Below are 21,855 nucleotides of genomic sequence, written 5' to 3' on the forward strand. Positions count from 1 at the left end.
AATTTATTGCATGCCTTCCCATGGGGTGTGACTTTGGCCTTTTGCGGAGACACTCAGGAAGATCAGGTGATTTATCCGAATCAATTTCAGATGTAACCAATCAGGTCACCATTCAAGATGATGTCACTTGGAACATCATTTATCAGGAGGTCAGTGCTGACCCAGCAAAACCACTCTCAGAGGAAGTTCTTGGTAAATGAGGTGGTGTGTAACTGGTCTGATTGCATGGTACCATGCACCTGTCTCCTTTATAAATGTTTTGTGCATATTTAAAGACCCGGGGGCATCTTAGCATTGCCAATCCCTGTCATCAACAGGACAATCTGGTATCAATTAACCATTCTTGTTCAAGTAGCTGAAATGGAATCTCCAAGCCTCAAAAAAACAATCACCTTCTCTCTGTTTGGCAGGAATGAGAACAGGGGAATCCCTTGATCATGGTCTAGTAGCAAACCATGTGTAGCACAGATCAACTCACAGGAAAACAAAGGCTACAGGAAGTTGTAGCCAAGTCCTGAGTGCTATCCTCAGAGACAGAGAGAAACTAGACAAGAAGCAAGGAGATTCAGGAGCTGCCAGATCTGGCGGGGACACTCTTCTGGCCCCCTTGCAAGGAGTCATAATGGGGCAGAGCTAACTTCATGCACAGAACATGAGCCCCTGGAAATCTCACCTGCTGCGGGGCTTGGAGAACATCCTGAGCAGCCACCGTAGAGACGATGGCCCTCTTGTCTGCTTTGTGAGGCTGCAGGGAAAGGGACAAGCCAGCCACCAGTTGCACACCCAGTTCTGTGATGGTGACGCGATCATCCAGGACGATAACTGTCTTCTCAGCCAGGATGGAGTCAGAGAGAGGTGAGAGGACCTGATGTGCCATGCAGAGAAAGTGGGTATTTATTTAGTGGGTTGTGGAAGGAAAGGGAAAAGGGCAAGGGGAGAAGGGGGAAGAGCAGAGAGAGGCAGAGAGAGAGAGGGAGAGAGAGAGAGAGAGAGAGAGAGAGAGAGAGAGAGAGAGAGAGAGAGAGAGAGAGAGAGAGGAGGGGGAGAGAAGAGGAGCCATGGCAGCAGCTCCCTCTTCAGAAGAAAGATGGAAAGGAAGGGAAGCTCAGGCTGGAAGCAGAAGGAAGATCCACTTGCCTCAGTGGATGGGAGAGGGAGTGAGTGGGGCTTGTCTCTTAAAGGGACAGGACAGACCATTACAATAGAAATAGAAGAAGTGAAGTTTTTTCAACAGCTCTTCAGCAGTTTCTGAGCATGCTGGATTAGTGGCACAGTCTCCAAGGAAGTGGCACTCAGCCCAGCTTTCTGTGCACATCCCCTCTAGTGGGCAGGTGGTTATCACTGAGCAATAATAACCACTTCATGGGACATTGGATAACCACTGAAAACCAGCTCAAGTGGCATTTCCTAATCAGCTATGGCTCCTAATACACCTTCTGCTGTACATCTGGAGGTGCAACAATGCCTGATAGGTGGAATTATTTCTAGAATATTTCCCAAGACTTCCTGCCTTTACTCATCCATGGTACTTGTGAAAAAAATAAATAAAACTCTTTCCCTGAGTCTCCAATGCCACACAACACAGCCACCTGATAGCCATGTGGGGCTGAATCACCCAGGGAACCCAGTGTGGTTACCAGAGAACTATGAGATGGGGCAGGGAGGCTGTGTTCCCAGCTAGTGACACAAAGAAACAGGGACACCCAGAGTCCCTGCTGACAATGCAGGAGCTCCATGAGAAGGAATGTACAGGGCTCCTGGCCCATAGCAGCCAGGAACCAGGGGCCTGGGTGCTAGAAGCAGAAAGAGTTTAGCATAATAATCTTACCAAAATTGGCAATAAAATGCTTTTGTTTTGATGAACCATTCAACTATGGTTCCTTCTTTATCTCTTATAAAAATGTATTTTTAAATTCATTTTGTCTACTATCCTGGCTATAACACAGACAATGGTTAAACTGTAAGGCTGAAGTGGGTTTATCTTTTAGAACATTTACTACTATCTACTCTGCTATGCAAGAATTAAAATACTGTAGCCAGCAAGATGGCACAGTGGGTAAAGGCACTTGCTACACAAGCCTAGTGACCTGAGTTCAATTCACAGAACCCACATAAAGGTAGAACAGAAGAATCAATTCCACAAAAGTTGTCTTCTGCCCTCCAAATACCCATACTCTGTGGCACACCCCCATATAAACACAACTACAATATTAATAAATAAAACTATTTTTTTTAAATCTAGAAGCTATTACTGCAAAGAAATCATTTCTGGTAACATGTATTTAATTTAGCTTTCTCTGGTAAAGGAGATATTTTTCTATACTCTAAAAAGCAAAAGAATTTTTTTAAACTTAAGATAGTTTTTTGATCATTTCAGGGATGTATGTTGATCACTTTTGCCCTCTCCCCATTCTCCCACTCTCTTCCCCACCCAATCCAACATTATGTCCTCTTTATTGGTTTAAAAACCCAAGTTTAATTTGTACTGGCTGTAAGTCACTGGGTGTGTGGTCTCCACTGGAGCGTGTTGAGTGACCAGGGGCCACCTGCTTAGAGAAAAGATTCTCCTCTCAGGGGCTCCTCCACAAGGGGTTGGACCTCTGTCTGCCCCCTACTTCCTCATGCCGGGATTCTGTCTGCCACCTACTTCCTCATGTGGGATTCTGTCTGTCTTGAGCTCGCTCAGGTCTTACACATGCTGTCCAACCCCTGTGAGGTCATATGGACATCTGCCCTGTTGTGTCTGGAAAACACTGTTCCCTTGTCATTGCCCATGTTCTCTGAGATTTGGCCTATAAAACAGGTGAACAGACTCACGCGCAGACAGGCTAAACATGTGTCCATTGATGCACGCTGGTGTTTGACATGCACACATACGATGTATGCCAGAGCTGTATAACATCAGTTAACTACGGAATCACCAATGTTGGGGGCGAGTGGCAAAGAACCCCCACACCCATCCCACCCCACAATACCTGCACAGTAGTGATGCCCGGCTCCCGCCCTGCCAGGATCCTGCCATCCTGTAACTGGGCAATTTTTGGTTCCTCCACCTTCACAAAGTCGGTTACAAGGTCGGTGATGTCAAACTGCCAGTCAGGGCCCAGCATGTACGTCAGCTGACCCAGGTCAGGTGACTCGGCTACAAACTGGGTGAGAACTCGCACCAGGGCATGCTGGTACTGCAGGGTGCACCCTCGCCCCTTCTTCTCCTCGTCCTCCTCATCATCACTCTCCCGGGTGGGCCTGGAGCACAAAGAAAACAAAATGGACTAAGCCTCCTCCTTAGGGGAAAACCTTACCTGCCCTCAACTCGGCCTGACTGTCAGAGGGAACGTGGCAGGTTCTCCTCATCCATTGGTTCATTCACTCACCAATGAATGAATGAATTCACCCATTCATCCATCTCTCTCTTCCTCCTTCCCTTCTTCTGTTTTTCCCATCCCCTGTCAACAGCTTGCCCAGAGAAATCTTCTATGTCTCTTCAATTCTAGAACTTGCCCTGTGACCTCCCAGGGGAGGATTTTGCTGACTTCTCTGTGGATGGAAACCATGTCAGGAAGAGCAGAGCAGCAACCATGACAACTCCTGCCTGGTAGAGTTAGACAGACCACACAGCCTGTTCTCCCTGTGCAATGAGTTAGATGACCATGAGGTCTGCCCCCTGTGACAGACAGACAGACAGACATCACTGTGATCACACATACTTAACTCATTCAGCCTTCACGGAACCTGGAGACTGAGATTTAATTCTTGCCCCAATCTGATAAGGAAAGCAAGATGGGGAGAACAGAGACCCCTCAAGCAAGGCCACAAAATGGGTCATTGGCAGAGGTGAGGCTACCTGCCCCCACGTGTGCTGTCTCCTTTTCTAGGTCCCTTCCATCCTTCCACACAGTGGCTGTAGGCAAACCAAGTGGTCCAGCCAACTGCTAACCACAGGTTCAAACCCAACTGCCTTGGATTTCTGAAACAATTTGCTGTCCCCTTAAGGTCTGAGAACAACACAGGAAGGTACATAAGAACTCCCCAGCACCACCTTAGAGCAATTCTAGGACCCCAAAGAGGTGGAAAGTTATCTTTATTGGTAAGAAAGATGGTTCTGGCAGGACAAAAGGATGTAGCATTAAAAAACAGAGTGGCGTACTCACTAGGATTGCATGTGGTATGGCCTACACAGGCTTGTGGTTCTGAATACTTGGTCCTCAGCAGGTTTTGGAGGTTGTAGAGACCCAGAACCTAGCTGGAGGAATTGGGGTCTGAAAGGACAAGCCTTCATGTTTCAGGACATCCTTGCTCTTGGTCCCCACCGTTTCCTGATTTCCCTACTGTGAACAAGCAGCCTCCTACTCCCGCTGCCATGCCTTCCCCATCATGAACAGAGAGAACCCCCTCCACACCCGGGTTGTTTCCATCACATATTTGATCGGAGCAACAAGAAAAGTAACCAGTAAGTGAGAAAAACCTATTATCTTTTTCTTTCCAGTCCTTCAGGATACATCACAGAGACAGGATCTGCTTCGTGCGTGGGTGGCACCGATGATTTCCCTTAGAGAAGAAACCCACACAGACCCCCAACGACATCCGCAGCATTCAATAACACGTCCATGCTTTCTTTGCCTTGTCTTTGAGGTTGTAGTAAATGATGCTGTTAGGGAATCTGCGTGAGCGATGTGAATTTCCCCGTAATTAAACAGACAGAATTGAAAGACTATCTTAAACACACCAGAGAGCCACGCTACGACGGTGTGGGTTAATCATCACCAGTGGGATGGTGACATGTTTAAGATCTCTCCTTTGTCTTTAAATCTCAGAACTGTTACCATGCTAGGTTGTGCGGATTTCTTAGGGTTTTGGCCCACCGGTGTTTTCCTTGGATGTTTGCTTCTACATGCTTATGTGATTTTGCCAGATTCGGTCAGTTTTCGTCATGTGCTCTCGGTCCCACATCGTTGTCCTCTCCCTAGATTCTAGTTCCAGGTATTTTAGACATCTTGTCACTGTCACACAAGTGTCTCATGCTCTACCCAGAAGATTTTGGGTGTTACCTGGGCTGAGTTTTATCTTCCATCCTGAGTTCATTGGCCCTTACTCGGCCATCCTTCCTGGGCCACTGAGCCTAGCCACTGGGGGTTTCCTCCAGTTACTTCTCCTTGCTGAGACAGCCTACATTCTCAATGTTTCTGAGACTGTTTCTGTAGCCAAATCTCTCCTCAAGATAACAAGTGATTTCAATATTACAATCCATGTGTTTTCTATATTGTGATTTAAAACACACACACACACACACACACGTTGATGCTGCTAGGAATCCACTTCAGTTACATCTGTTCCGGTTTGGCACACGGGTTCCGGCTTCAACAGTGTTTTGGAGTTTAGAAGTCATCAGTGGGGTTGTGGTCTCAGTGGTGTTCCTGATTATCCTCGCTCCCATTTCATCCCTGCTGATTTTTCTCCGGGGCTACTATGCCCCTCCATGTCCAGGGAAACAGGTGGAAGGTGTCAGTCATGCAGGCAGTATCACTTCACTGTGCTGACCCTTCATGTTTCAGAGAAGGAGCCTAGAGCCTAGTGCTGGGCCTTCGTGGTACCCAAGTCTATGTTTCAAAGCATGTCTGAGGTTTCCCATCACTCGTCATCTGGAAAAGTTGATTGCTTCAACACCATTGGGTACCTGTTCTCTTCCATTTCACAGCCCTTGCCTCTATTTATCTCTCCTCTTGGATTTAACTGTAAGAAGCAAGGAGAATCTGGGGCACACATTCAACGCTTAGCCTGGAAATCTCAGCTCCACGGCTAGCTTTACTTGTTTTCTGTGTAACTACAGGGCACGGCACTCTGGCACTCTGTAGCAGCCAAAGGAGGATCTGTGTTCCCCCACACGCTCTGCACACTCACCAGGGCTGTTTTCTAAGCTCACTCTTGTTGAGGATGATTTCTATCTCCAACCTGGTGATGGGAGTTTCCCACAATGCTCCGTGCAATCGAGTTCATTGTCAACACCTTCGCCACCCATGAGTCTATGAAGAGTCTGCCCAAGGCCACAGTGTTTCTCCAGATACTTGCACCCTCCGCCCACTGTCTGCTTCAAAGACTCCCTCCCTGAGGTGTTACAACTGCACTCCAAAGCGGGTAACAATATATGGGTTACTTCCTTCCTTTGTGGTGTAACAGAATGTCCATAAATCTTACAGTTTCAAAACACCACCCATTGGCTTGCTTGCAGCTCTGTGAGTCACGGTTCAACCAGGCTCAAATGGGGGAGTTCTGCGTAGACTCAGAAACTGAAGTCAAGATGTCAGCCAGGCTCTCGCCTGAAGCTGCTGGGATGGGAAGTGTTCACATCTAGACAGCCAGGGTGGTTAAGGTGTTACATGTAGTGATCAGTGTCTACAGTTAGAAAATTTCCTACAATGGCCTGTGCTCATCATGAAGGGTTCCTGCATCCTACAGGCTCCATCGCTTTCCATGGTGCAATAGTCCATCCATCTTCAAGGCCAGCCATCACTCTGTCAAGTGGTCCTCACCCCGCTCCAACCTCTCCAATGTCCTTCTACCATCAGCTGGAGGGGAGGCCCTGCTTTAAGGGCCTCATCTGATGGATCTGGCCTTCCTGGATCATCCCCATATCCTAAGATAGATTGGTGGCTGGCTGTAATTGCATCTGTGAAGTCTCCTTGGCACAGCACCAGATTTAACACTTGACTGGATTTTTAATTTCATTTCTGTTGCTGCCATAAAATACTCTGAGGAAAAGCAATTTAGGGAAGAAAGGGTTGATTTTTGTCTCACAGTTCCTGTGGGATATAGTCCATCATGCTGAGGAAGGCATGGCCACAAGGGCTAAAATGAAAATGGTCGATTAGATTGTACACATACTCAGGAAGCTGAGTAGACTAAGAACAGGAAGTGGGGCAAACTCTCAAAGCTCCCCCAGGGATATACTTTCCCCCCCGGAAAGACTCTGTCTTCTACAGGTTCCATAAACTTCCCAAACAGCGCCACCTGCTGGGGACCTAGTGTTTAAACACATGAGCCTATGGGGGACAGTCTCATTCATGTGGGGGACACTCCCATTCAAACCCCTTACATCTGAATGAGCAGCAGATGGGGAGTTTGACGTTAGCCACACTACCCCCCACACCCCCACCTCCACCTCCCATACCCCTACACACACACACACACACATACAAACACACACCCCCACACACAACACACATCATTTCTCCGGACTCTTCACACTTCTTGAAACATTGTTGCTCCCAATTTATAGTTGACAGAACTAGAGAACAAACATGTGAAGTCGCCAGGTCAGGGCTGTACCTTGGGGAAAGCAAAGCTAACATCCAGGCAGTCTCATTTCCAACCATGCGGTCTTATCCACACGATACCTCACTCCATGAGTGACGACTGGCAGTGAGGAAAGAGAAATGAATGACAAACAAAGGGACAGTCGTTCGATGGGCAGTGGGAAGTAGTTATGCTCTGAATGCCAGGCTGCGTGTAGGTACCTCTTAGATCTCACATCACCCTCCCGCATCCCAGAAACTGCTCTGCGAGGCTACCAGCATGACCACTGCTATTGCTACTATTACCTTTGATGTTATTTCCTCATGTCCAACTGCTAGTAATTACCCAAGTCAGATCCACAGGGGCCTGAGTCCAGGGCACTGCCATACACTGCGGGAAGCCAAACCCAGTCCATGGCAGCACACCTCAGATGCTGCCTCCCACAGACAGCTGGGCCCCAGCAGCCTCTAACTCACCTCCGGTTGGAGGCCACCGGGATCCTCCAGCCCTTGATCTGGCTCAGCTCTGTGTCTGAGATCTCTATCTGCAGCGGAAGACGGGGCACCCAGACGGTGACCTCCACCTGGGAGGTGAAGTGCTGGTGGGTGAAGTTCACGATGGTGCCCACTTTGCTTTTCATCTCCTTCCCGTTCACAAAGATGGCGTCGCAGGTGTTGGAGACCTTGGGAGAGAGGGCGAGAACACAGAGACACATCGGCAAGAGACACACCATACACGGACCTTGACACCAGCAGAAGCTCACAGGCCTCGACGGCTCTGATTTATAAGGCACCAGAAGAGCAGGACGGGGACAACGAGGAATTTGTAGGCACTCATTAGTGACAAATAACTGATAGACAGACCCCAGGAAAGCCACTTTGTGTTAGGAAATACTGACAAGTTAAACCATAAGCATAATTTAAAGGAGTTCTGTAACCTCAGCTGCCTTTTGGGAGTGCTCTGTTTTCCTTACCTTACCTGTTCTTATGTGCTCAAACCACCACTAATCGAGCCCCAGGTGTATCTTATTCCACTCTCGTACCGCATTTGAAGATACATAAAAGGTTTTAATGTTACTAAGAAAATGCTTTGTTCTGGCCATAAAGTGGAACATCTGAAAAAAGATCAAAAGGGCTGTGCTCTAGATTAAAACCCTGGTAGGCGGAGTGTTCATAGAATGTACTAGAAACACGGATGGAATCCATCCTGCAGACCATAAACTGCAGCTCTGAAAACTGGAGAGAAGGCGGCGGTAGCATTGCACAGCAGTCTCTCTCTCTCTCTCTCAGTACTTGGAGGTGCTCTAGTTCACTCACTGCCGTGGGGTCTTGCCAAACATGTCAGCTCCCTGCTCCACTTCCCATCTCCTGGGTGAGCAAATAAGATGCTGTGGTCTTGTCCTCCATCGGGAAAGTGTCTTTGTGTAAAGTTCAAGGGAGGGGCTGAGGAGTCACGGCTGGGAACCACAGCGAACCATAGACAATGAGGACCCGTGGTTTCATTGTAGAGATAAGAAGCCTGAGAAAATAAATGTGGCCTGGCTGGTCAGAGGTGCAAACTACATGTGTATGTGTGTGAGTGCATGTGTGCATGTGTCTGTGTGTGTGCATGTGCGTGCGCAGACACGTGTGTGTGTGTGTGTGTGTGTGTGTGTGTGTGTGTGTGTGTGTGTGACTGGAGAGCTCACTGATTAGGCGAGGCTGGCTAGCCATTGAGCCCCTGGTATCCTCCCATCTCTGCCTCCCCAGAGTTTAAATCACAAGCATACACCACTACACCTGGTTTTCCTCTCTGGATGCTGAGGATTGAACTCAGTTCCTTGTGCTTATGGGGTAAGCACTTTGCCTACTCAACCGTCTCCCTGGTCCCTATTTGCAAATTATTACTCTGTCGAAGAAATGATATCTAAAATAAACAGGAACTTAAAAACTCAACTATAATGAAATCCCTCCAAATGCCCCCATCGGTTTAAGACAGATTTGCTGTTCAGAGTAGAAAATCACAGAGAGAAGGGGACCTTAGATGGTTACAGTCTGACCCAGCAGTAAAAGGACTTCAGACCTGGCTCCAGGTGCTCAGAGACAGGGATGATGGGAGGTTAAACACTTCATGGCAGAACAGCTGAAGTACTATAGTTCAAATAACCTATTATATATTTTATGAGTATCCAAATCGGGGACCTTGTAGGCTCCAACCACAGAGCAGTGATAAGAAAATACAAATTGGGCTATCAGATTTATATTGGGGTATCCTACCCCACCACACACACACACACACACACACACACACACACACACACAACCATTATGCGTAAATTTATTTATTTGTTATTGGGTTTTTTTTTTAGACAAAGTTTCTCAGTGTAGCCTTGGCTATCCTAGAACTCTCTCTGTAGACCAGGCTGGCCTCAAATTCACAGAGATCCACCTACCTCTGCCTCCCAAGTGCTGGGATTAAAGACATGAGCCACCACCACCTGGCATGAATTAATTTTTCAAATGTTTAAGGAGATGGAAATGCTGAAAGCCTTCATTTGACCATTACACACTGCACACAAGTATGGAATTATCATACACTCACCCACAAATCTATACAACTAAAAGAACACTACTAAAAGAGCAATGACAGAAGAATCTGATGTCTCTCTTGAAATTATCATCCCAGCGAGAAGTTAAAACAGGGTCATTTCTCTTAGCTTCTCAACATCCCAGCTGTTGCCCTTGGCATCCCTTCCATCCAGGATACCGATAGTAATGGGTGCCTAGATAAGAAGGATCAGTGGGTGACTCAGCAAGCTTCTCCTGCTAAGCCATGAAGAAACATGAAAGTCGGCCTGAGGAGTCAATTTAGTCCTACAGCGCTTGCAACCCAAGCATGAGGAAGTGAGTTCCAGCATAGAACCCACACTTAAAAATAGAATAAAATAATGAAAGCATTTGTGACGTATACTGGTAACCCCAGTGTGGAGAAGGTGCAGACAGGAGGAACTGAGAGCCGAGTCTAGTCTCCTTGTCAAGTCCCAGGCCAAAGGGAGACCTTGTCTCAAAAACAAGTTAGATAGCACCTGAGGAATGGTGTGTATGTACCTGTACACACCTATACTCAAGCACACACATGCACACTCACACAAATACACACACATGATATGATAAAAATAAATGAAATTTATTTAATACATCGTGGATGGAAACAGATCAGTAAAAGACACAGGGCTTGAAGCTGATAAACACTTGTGACCTGGGAATTCCAATGCTCAGTGTGTTCCTTTGACTAGGAACTGAGACTGCAACTCAGAATAAGTACCTGTTAGGTAGAGAAAACATGACAGTATAAAATCCAAGTTCCCACTCCATCATTCATTTAGCTAAAAAACAAATATTACATGTATGGGTCTTTTGCCTGCATGCATGGGGATGTGGGGGGAGAAAATGCACCATGTGGGTGCAGTGCCTTCATAGGCCAGAGATTCCCTGGAACTGGAGTCACAGAAGGTCATGCGCTGTCCTGTGAGTGCTGGGACCAGAACTCAAGTCCTCTGCAAGAACAGCAAATGCTCTTAACTGCTCAGTCGACTCTCCAGCCCCCATCATTCATCTAAATGAAAACTTCAGGACTCTCTGAGGCCCAAGGGGAGCACTGAGAACCAAATCCTATCCATCCTCATATAAGAAGAGCAGAGGCCAGGAGCAGAAGATGGGAAAAAGGCTGAGCCATGTCACGTTCATCTTCCAGTGTGTGTAAAACAGCTTGTAAAATGTCATCTCAGGAAATCTGCCTTTAGAGGTTAATATTTTTACTGTCAAGTTATTACACTTCTGCAACTCCATTATCTTGGGATAAAAGACACAAAACAGAGCCTTGAGATATGGGGATGGCCCCTCAGGGGATCTTGGGAGTCGCTCATATCATTCTCCATTTGGAACAGCAGGAGGGATGCAGACTGGATCTCCTATCCTGCATCCAGCCTGCTATTGGCCCATCAGGCTGTGAACAGGGAAGAGGCAATGGGTAGTCTGCTGTGACCTTTCCCAACCCAAAGACTGTGCCTACACTACAGGATCAAAGAGGTCGCCTTTTACCAATCTGAACAAGAAAATCCAGAGATTCCAGATTTAAACAGGCAGAGGATACGTTGTCATAGAAACTAAACACTTTGTAGGTCTTACTGCATGTTGCAGAATCCACTAAGATGCAGCAGGGATTCAGAGGGTATTTATTTATCTTTAATTTTTAAGTTGCTTTTAGCGTGTGCTCACACAGATGCACACACACATTTGGGAGGGAAAAGACAACTTGAAAGGGTCAGCTCTCTCCTTCCACCATGGGGTCCTGGAGATCAAGCTCAGTTGTTAGGCTTGGTAGCAACTTCATTTTTATATTCATTTTCATTATTATAGACTGGCTTTTGCTTTCTAGAATATACAGATGGAATCAGGATCCACGTTCTTGTCCCTGCTTTCTTCTATCACGATTTCAAGTTCAGTCCTTGCTATATGGTGGCCCCAGGCTTTCCTTTGGATCCTTCCAGCCAGAGTCATAGAGGAGGTTCAACAACAGTTAATCAGCTTCTTCCAAGTAATACTATAATCATATGGGTTCCCAGGGCAAGGTCCACTGGGGAAGGACACTAAAGAGGGCTTCTCACTTCCCTCAAGTTATTCTAGCATTTGCTTCCCCCACAAGAAAGCGTTTAAAGATTCTGTTCTAACCAATCCAGTTGACATAGCAAGTTCCAGGTCAGCAAGAGCTACATTCTAAGTCCTTGTCTCAAAAATAAAAATTGTCCTGAGTTTATAGGTATAACTGCAGAAAGTTTATTTATCCTCAACATTTATTCTTCCACATCAGAGCAGGATGCAATGTATAATTTATCACCTTAGTACTCTTTCAGGAAACCTTCACGTCCAGGGAGGGGCTTCTGTGAGATCAATACCACAGTCTGAGGCCCAGCAACCTAGGTCTTATCTGTTCTTCCTCTTACCATGCTGAACATGCTCCCTCTGAGTCTCTGGAGTTAAAGACCCTTCAAGAACGGCCCTGAGGAACCTAGAATCTCTAGTTCTGTCACACATTCATGATGTCTCTCAGAAGCCAAGCTAGGAAGCCCAGTGTGTTCTGCTACCATATAACCTTTCTCTGCCTGAGGCACCTCATCTGTAAAATAGGAATAAAAAGTCCCTTTGTTTAACAGACCCTTAGCATTGCTGATATCTGGGAGCTATCCTAGGTGCTGAACACAGAGCAAGGCCAGACATAGTCCCCACCCTCATGGGATTTTACAAGCTGGCCTGGGAGAGATACTTAATTTAAAGAATCACATAGCTACATTTAAAAAAAAAAAAAAAAAAAAAAAAACTTGGTCACAGAAAGGGCTTGAAAGAAAAAAATAAAACAAGGAAAATGAAGACAGGGTACCAATGTGGTTAGACTGGAAATCATAGATGCTGCAAAACAGGAAGGATGGCAGCAGCTCACTTCTGAAACAAATAACTGTTCCGTTTTAACTCTATGCTCAGGGAAAAAGCCTATCAAAGACAAACTTTCCTAAAGAATTTTTACCAGACAAAAACCAATGGAATTGCGAACAAATTGAACTAACTGAAAAAATGTTCAAGTGGGGCCACAGAGTTGGTACAGCGATTGAGAATGAATCCTGTTTTTATAGAAGATCTGAATTTGGATCCAAGCTCCCATGTCCTGTGGGTCACAACCACTTATTGCTCCAGCAGGATTTGTCACCTCCCTCTGCCTTTCTTGGGCATTGCACACACGGGGACATACACATATACAGATAACTAAAAATTAAAAAGTAGAAGACTTTGAAAAAGGATGCTAAGGAATAAACATCTAAGGAGAAGAAAAAATGAGTCAGAAATTCACATCTATACACAGAAATAAGAGCACAAGGAATGGAGTAATCTAAACAAGACTAAAATTAACATTTTTCAGAATCATAATTGCTCTTTAACATAAAAATAATAGTAATATATGTTCACATCTGAAGCAAATATAAAATAGATGGCAAGATGGAGCAGATGGGAAGGAGTAATTGAAAACATAAGATTTCACAGGCTATATATTAATACGTCTAAAGCAGTATTTACCCAAAGGTGAATTTGGATTCTTTGACACATATTGCAAATACCAGCTGTGGTGGAAACACATAAAACAACAGGTGTTTTAATTTTTTAAAAATATCTCGATGCTGAGGATGGAATCCAGATTTTTGCATGTGCTGAGCATGCATTCTGTCACTGAGCCATGTCCTCAGCATAAATATTTTATTTATAAAAAGATAAAAAACAACTTCCCACGGGACGGGAGGGAGGGAGGGGGACATGATTGGGGGAGGGGGAGGGAAAGGGGAGGCGGAGGCGGGGAAGAGACAGAAATATTTAATAAATAAATTTAAAAAAAAGATAAAAAACAATAAGCTCACAAGTTGAGAAGAAGTGTTCAACTGGCCAGATGGGCAGCAGAAATGGGGAAGAGAAGCAGAGAGCAGATAGGAAAATAGATAGCAGCAGGACCGCACCTTGCAATCTAATCCTACAGATAATAATTCCAAATATGAATAATTTATGTGCATAAATTAATATATAGATCACCAAGCTGTTTTCTAAAACCCAGGTCCAAGCATATACTCTGTACAAGAAACTCATCATAAATTATAAAAGCATAAGGACAATAATGATAGATGAAGAGAGAGATCCTAAATTTCAAAGTCTGTATGAATCCCTAACAAGGAGATAAGAAGAGATGCTACATAAAGAACAAGGAACCTGGGAGGTGGCTCAGTTAATTAAGTACCTGACACAGAAGCGTGAGAACCAGAGTTCTGACCCCCAGACCCTCACAGAAGTGTGGAACATTTGTGATGGTAGCACTGAGGAGTAACAGACAGGAGGATCCCCAAGACCCTGCCTCAAAAAATACGGTGGAAGACCCTTGATACTGACCTCATCTCTACATGCATGTACATATACCCATATGCATATGTGTACACAGCCATGTTAAACATATAAACAGCACATACAAGGAACATGGTTACATTTTTCTAAATACATAGGTATATATGGGCAGAGCTTCAGTGTATAACATACTAAAGCTAATGGATAAAGCAGTTACACCACTGGCTATGACATCTAACACACATTTCTCAGTAATGAAAATCAGTAGACAAAGATGACCTGAACCAGCACCACCAACCCATGTGAACTCATCAGAACTATAGAGAAGCAGATTATACACTACTCCACTGGCCACAGGGTGAGTGCTCACCAAGGGAGCCTTGATTTTAGATGGCAGGTCATGAAAATCAAGGCTGCAGATTCCCCACAGCAAGCCAGCTGTCACTGACACCCTGCTAAAACACCCACAGGGTTTTCAGCTTTGAACGTCATATACCTAGCATAAGCTTTGCGTGTGTTTTTCTTCTCTGTGGTATGCAACCTCTCAGATTCAAAGTTTGGTATCTTTGTAATTTTAGCTATTTTGTTTTCAAACATTTCTGTAACCCCATTATTTGGCTTTACACACACACACACACACACGCACACACACACACATATACACGATCACTTAATGGCACCACACAGCAAATACTTCTCCCTCCACTCCCCCTGTCTCCTCCTTCCCTCTTGCTAGATGGTTTCTCTTACACTCTGACTCGCTTGATGATTCAGTTGGGGTAATTTCTTTTGACACATTCCTCTTCACAGATTCTTCCCTTAGCTCTGACTACCCTGGTGAGAAGTCCATCCATGCAAACATGGAGACCTGGTTCTAGAGAGATGGCTCCATGTTGAGTATGTGCTGCTCTTCTAGAGGACCTGAATTCAGTTCTCAGCTCCATGGAACCTGATGACCCCTTCTGGCCTCCATAGGCATTACACTCACGTGAGCATGCACACACATACACAAATAAAACTGAAAATAAATCTTTTTAAAAATCAAAACCGATGCTGCTGTGCGTTTTTTATTTCTAGTATTCCTGTGTTATTTTTCTTATGATTTTAATCTCTGCTAAAAATTACCCATCTATTCATTTATGTTGCCCGTCATCTCCATTCTAGCTTTTAACATGTCGATCACGGTTATCCTACATTCTTGTCTGAAAATTCCACAATCTGAGTCAACTAATCTAATTATAAACATTTAATATCCTCCTCTGGGGTATGTCTTTACATCAACTTTTCATGTGTTTTGGACTTTTCATTTAAGGATGGATATGTTCAAACTCATGCAAAGAATGAGGAGATGAATTCTTTGTTCTAATCAGCAATGGGCATACCTGCCCCTTGAAGCCTTTGGTGATGAGGTTTACTAATTTACCCAAAGGCTGGACTTGGTATGAGATGTTAAGGTCATGCTCAGGGCACGAAGGGCTTCAGAGTCCTCTCCCCTCCCTCAAAATTAGAATGTGAGCCCATCTCCTGGGGTTTATTTTCTCAAGTCTTCCCTGCTGTGGCTTCAGAGATCTCCATTGTTAACCACAGAGTATCTGCCTCGTGGCTCTCCCAGCTGCAATCACTACTGTTTCTTCCTTGTGCTTTTTTGTTTAGTGGAAACCTAGGGCTGCATTCTCCTGTTCCTGGGCCTCAGACGCAGGTTGTACCCACACTGTAGAGAATGTGGCCAGAGAGGATGAGTTCACATCCATTGCTATGATAAAAATAGGCTGACAAAAAGCAGTGTAGGGGGGAAGAGTTTTTTTCACTCACAATTCCAGGCTACAGACCATTGCTGTCAGTAGGTCACAGTGTCTGGAGCATGAGACAGCTGATCACATCACAGTCACAGAAGAACACAGAGGAAGGAATGTGCGTGTGTTCACTTGCTTGCTTCATTTTTACATAGTTCAGGGGTCAAACCACGGAATAGTCCCTACCACTCAGCTCACATTCAAGAGTGGTCTTACCACTTCAGTTAAGACAACCACATGCCTGCCGGCCAAACTGATGGGAACAATCCCTCATGGAGATTCTCTTCATAGGTGATTCCAGTTTGTGCCAGTTGACAGTTAAAATTGACTACCATGCCATTTTAGAAGCACAAGGAGTTCACGACATATCTGAAACTAAAATCCAGAGCCATCTTGGGGTCAGCACTGCTTCACTGGGCTCTAAGCAAGGCTCTAGAGACAGAGAAAGTCTGGGACCTGTGTTGAGGAGATCCAGCTGAGCTGTGAAGGTGCCTGGTGCACCGCTAATGACACATGGCACTCATGGGCTTGGGCCTGGTTGGCTGTGTCTATTCCAAAGGAAGAACAAGATGGGGTTGCTGTTCATAGTGACTTGAGATCTAAGAGGACTCAATGTTCCTGCCCTCACCATGGAGGAAAGAAGGTGATTTCCATCACTTACCTCTAGAAAAAGCCCACATCACGCTCAGCACGGCCCATCTCTACTCTCCACACGGGCATGATCCCGAACACTGCCGCCCCTTATGAGGACTCCACGAGGCCAGGCCTGCGACCCCACGCAAAGCGCTTGTCTGTGTGATTTTTCATTCGTGCATTCCATCCCAGGAAGATTCGGACAATAAGGAGATTTGAAAATCGCCAGCATTTAAGCACAAAAGATGGGTTCAAGCACCTCTTACTCATCAAAGGATGCCCAGAGGAATGGAGAAGCATCTCCCCGGTGAGAGCCCAGCATGGAGTACTGCCCAGCTTCCTACTCCAGTTTTCTCAACCCTGAGCCACCTGGGAGAGACTTGCTAGGCAGGGGCCTGCAGCACAAGTGTGGGGGTGGGGGTGGAAGTGGGAGGTGGGAGTCCGGAAGTCAAGGTGCTTGGGGTGTATGCATAAATTAGTCACATAAAAGAAAAGTTTCTGAGTAAATTAAGTATCTTCTAGAGGGATTGTGGGGAGCCAGATCAGCCCAAGACTTTCACAGAGGCTTTTATGAAAGGACAAAGGGAACTTTAGTTCTGTGTCCTTTGTCCAGGAACAGACATAGCAAGACCAGTCTGAGGATGAATAGTCAAGGCTGCAATTTTGGGATTCCAACTCTTCCCCTGGGCTTTGGCAGTTCTTAAGCAGTTGTTTCTAAGGTATCCCATGTTCTCTTCCCAACACTGTCTTAGTTAGCTCTCTGCTGACCTTGGTCATCTCAGCCTCTGCAATAGTATATATGATGCTGTACTCTTAATAAACTTGCTTGACCTAAGTTATCAGCTTATGCAAGACTTCCTGGTCCTGGTTACTGCTTTTGTCTTCCTTCTTTCTGATCCTGAGTCCTCCCACTTGACACTGCACCATTCAGAGACCCTTACTCCTGTATGTTTAGGTCAAGGGATAAAGAGAGAATCAGGATCAGGCTTCTGGCGCATGCATGCCTATAATCCCCCACATTTAGGAAACTGAGGGATTGTCACAAGTTTGAGGGCAGCCTGGGCTACATTGGAGAGTGGGGGGTATGAATAGAGGGAAGGAGGGAGAGAAAGAGGGAAGGAAGGGGAGAGGGAGACAGAGGGAAAGAGGGAAGAAAGAAGGAAGGGAGTGAGAGAGAACCCTTCTCCAGGTTTATTTCTTTAAAACATTTCAAAACTGCTTACGCTTTTGTTATCATCTGGTTTTAGAAGAAACCTCTGAGTCAGACAGATGCCTAGGTTGGTAGTTTGCTTGCATAAAAGCATGAGGATGCTTTCCCTCGCATACATGTTTTTTAAAAGCCAAGTGAAGCAACATACATGCATAATCACAGCGGTGGCGACAGGCAAATCCTTGGGCCTCAGCGGTCAGTCAACCTAGTTGAATCATGGAGCTCTAGGTTCTGTGAGAGACTTTGTCTCCAAAACGGACAAACCAAAAACAGGGTCCATGGCAGCAGAGGAAGCACAACACCTGCGGCTGTCCTCTGGCCTTCCTGCGCTCTGACACACAATATGCCTTGCACCCGCACACGCAAGAGAGGGAACGAAAAGAAACTTTTGCCAAAAGTTCCCAGGAACTGTGAAGATAAGGTCAGCCTCAAGGGCCGAGAGTTTTTCTCTTCAGTCTTAAAGGGGAAAAGTCGACACAGACAGCAATCTACCCGCCACCTGCTTCAGAGCATCATAGGAAGGACTCAGCTCAAAGACCCAGCAGGGCCAAGTTTGTCCACTGCTGCCAAAAAGCGGCCAGAGGCCCAGGCTCACAGCCTCTGGAAAGATTTCCAAAGAGCTCTTTGACTTAGTTCTCTCATTCCAGGCCCTCAATCTCTTGCATATTTACTGTGTCCCCAAATATTACCACCATTGTATTCCTCCCCCCACTGTCTCTGTGTGTCTCTATGTCTCACTGTCTACCTCTGTCTGTCTGTTTCTCTCTTTCTGTGTTTATGTGCACACATGCGTGCACGCCCATGATCACACATACACACACTCTAAGTCCGCCTGGCTTGTGAGCCCCCGGGGATCCACTTGTCTCCACATTCCAAGCTGTAGGGTTATAAGTATGTGCAATCCTGCTAACTTCCTTACATGGGCTCTGGGGATTAAACCAGATCTCCTCAGCCCACTTAGGGCTCTTTTGTGACAAAGGACAGAACCTCTTGCAAGGATTTCTCATGATTACTGGATTCTGCTCAAACCACAGGTTTGAACTGGAGCCTAGGAACAGAAGGGCATGGCCCTTGTCCCCCTGCCTCAGCTCTGTCCCCTCCAGTTTCCACCTCTCACTTTGAACAATGGTTAACCCTTCCTCCCTTGTTCCAGAACACACACCCTGTGATGGGCACTTTACCCATTAACAGTTGCAACCAATACTAACTGATCTCAAATCCCCCGAGAGTTGAATTGGCCAACTCAGCTGGCTCCACGTGTAAACATGGCTGCCAGCAGCCCACTCGCACGTATGAGAAGAGGCGAGAGGAGGTAATTATCAGAAAGAAAGAAAAATCAGAAAAGGAAGAGTAATTATCGCAACCTGGGAAGGCAGCCCACAAGGTGTCCACCATGTTGATATAATTAAGTGAGTGAGAATTCCAAACCAGCTGCTTTCTCATTAGTGGGGACTGACACCGTGCTCCCTGGGAGCCAAGAGGCACAGCACAGTATTTCCTGATACCGTGCTCCCTGGGAGCCAAGAGGCACAGCACAGTATTTCCTGATACCATGCTCCCTGGGAGCCAAGAGGCACTGCACGGCATTTCCTCATTTTTGGTTCCCATTGTGCAAACTTCTCTCTTCTTCTCAGATAATAATCACCCCATCTCTCGCCCAAGCTCTGCTATGCACAAACTCCCCTTCTTTGTGGAGGAGAGGGAGTCAGGCAGGCTGTGACTCTATGGGTGATCTGTTAGAGCCACCCCTGTAGGGTCTGGCTATGGATGCGTGTTCTGCTAACTTCAGCAGCCACAATTTGGGGGCAGAACCGGTCCTGCGAAGCCCTAGCCATTACGTATTGAAGTTCTCTTCCCTGTCTTAAGAGATCACCTCTGAAGTGTTTCTCCTTCAGACACCTGCAAAAAGGGTAGGGTCCTGTGATCAGAGGACATTGTCCTTAGCTATCCCAGCACATCACAGGGGCTCCTGGTCTCCTGCCCCACCAACACCTGCTCAAATGCTCACAGGAGATGGGTGTGAGCCAGTCCACAAGCCAGCCCTGAGGGATATCCATTATGGACAAACAAAATCTCATCGTGTAGTGGCTAGGGGTGCAGCTCCATGGTAAGGCACTTGCCTAACCTGTGCAGTCTTTAGTTGAATACCCAACACCCAAACATCCCCATGCATGTGCCTCCATCACATCTCTACCCTTCTGTTGATGGACACCTAGGCTGACTCAATGCCCACCTCCTGAGCACGGAGACTCAGGCGTGTACCACCATGCCTGGTATATGTGCAGGGCTGAAGATGGCTCCCAAGGTTCCATTCATGCAAAGCAATGCCTCAACCAATTAAACCACAATGAGGATGAATGAGCAAGTGTCTCTGTGTGATGCTGATGCAGAACTGAGGAGTTGCCTATCTGGGTTGCTCTGGACTCCCTCCGGGTCCATCAGCCCTTACTCACTGCAGCAGCTCCACAAAAAGTTGATGTTGCAGATGTGAACCTGAAAGTCCCTTCATGGGCCATCGGCGCCTTCATTGCTGCAGCTGGTTGTGTCGATCACCTGGCAGACCTGGTCCCTGAGCGTCTGTGGATGGAGTCAGTTCACTGATTCTTCAACGAATCCACAGTCTGTGTCTCAATGGACAAGTGTCATCACCATGGACTTCAACTAAGGGACACTGTTGTTGGTAGTAAGGTATATTCTGTCCTGTCTCTCCAGTTGTGTTTTGATTTGGTTTGGTTTTTTGAGGCAAGGTTTCCACGTACTCCAGGCTGGCCTCAAGTTCACTATGTAGCTGAGGAGGACCTTAAATATCTGGTCCTCCTGCCTCCACCTCCTGAGTTCTGGAATTAGAGGTGTACACTGCCATGTCTGGTTTATGTGGTGCTGTGGATGGAAGCCAGGGCCTTATGCACACAAAGTAAGCAGTCTAGAACCTGAGCTACATCCCTAGTCCTTCCACCATATTGTTCTGTGTGCTTGCCTGTCTTTTACAGAAGAATAGCATGGGATGATAGCCTTACGGTGGTTCCGTTCTGTTCACTTTGTCATCTGTTCAGAATTGCTCACTGCTGTGGGTATTTCTAGAAGGCTAATGTTTCAAACCTTCTCCAGCTCTAGTTAACCCAAGCATTCTTCATCACACTGGTCATCTGGCCTTACCCATGCATGTGATGGTACCCTCGAATCCTAGCATCCTCCAATGCCCTGCACACCACAAATACCCACGCCTGATTTATAAATCCTCAGGACCTATCAACATCCCCTAAACTCTACACAGATCACATTACGGGGGCAGCACACAGGGGCGAGCCTGTGCTCAAGCTTCCTGAGTCATTTGAACCCTCCAGGACAGTGAGCACAACATCAGAGAGATGTTGTCTCTTCCTCTCTGCAGCGGGAGAGACCCTGCTGCTATCTAAAGGGATAGTGTGAACCTTAAGTGAAAAGGTCAGTGCTAAGGACCCAGGTGGAGAGTGATTGACAGATGTGAGTTCCCCATTCCTGCCTTTTATAACATTGCTGAAAAGACCAAAAAATTAATGATCTGTAGGAATGTATGAGTCTGTTTTTAAAAAAAAAATAAGGAAAGTATTCACAGATTTAGTACGTATTTCTGAAACAGGAGTGTGTGTTCAGTACTTCTTGGTGATGCTGAGGTATTGCTGCATGATTCACAGGCTTGGAGAGGATGCTTCCTTGCACTCCTAGGACAGTCAGAAATCATGAGTAACAGAAGGCCATTCTGGCCTCTACCCCCTATGCATCTCTGAGAGACAAATGACCCAAAGTCAGACTTGCGATATTCTTGACATCTTTTAAACAACATGAAAGTGAGAGGCAGGGCCTACAGCGGCCTTACAAGAAATGTACAAGTTTGGGCCCTGTTTCTCTTTTTCTTTTTGACCTTCTGTAGGAAACATGATAGATGGTCGGAAGACAGTTCATGGGTAAAGAGAAACCATAATAGCATCAGCATTATCAACTGCATATTTTATGCCAGACACTGGACTTGGTTGCTTTA

The 21,855-nt window shown here is 46.1% G+C and overlaps 1 protein-coding gene across 1 annotated transcript in view; it reads right to left on the reverse strand.

The window, feature by feature from the left end:
• Positions 1-21,855, reverse strand: part of Tmem132b (transmembrane protein 132B) — a 276,790-nt gene that overhangs the window by 5,226 nt on the left and 249,709 nt on the right. The window contains exons 6-8 of the mRNA XM_050146649.1: positions 7,767-7,972; positions 2,976-3,246; positions 674-865 (exon numbers count right to left, since the gene is read on the reverse strand). Of these exons, the coding sequence (XP_050002606.1) occupies positions 674-865; positions 2,976-3,246; positions 7,767-7,972 (669 nt within the window). The remainder of the gene's footprint in view (positions 1-673; positions 866-2,975; positions 3,247-7,766; positions 7,973-21,855) is intronic.

The sequence above is a fragment of the Alexandromys fortis genome, unplaced genomic scaffold, assembly GCF_014885135.2.
Source record: "Alexandromys fortis isolate MF-2015 unplaced genomic scaffold, M_Fortis_MF-2015_v1.1 scaffold_56, whole genome shotgun sequence".
Classification (NCBI taxonomy): Eukaryota; Metazoa; Chordata; class Mammalia; order Rodentia; family Cricetidae; genus Alexandromys; species Alexandromys fortis.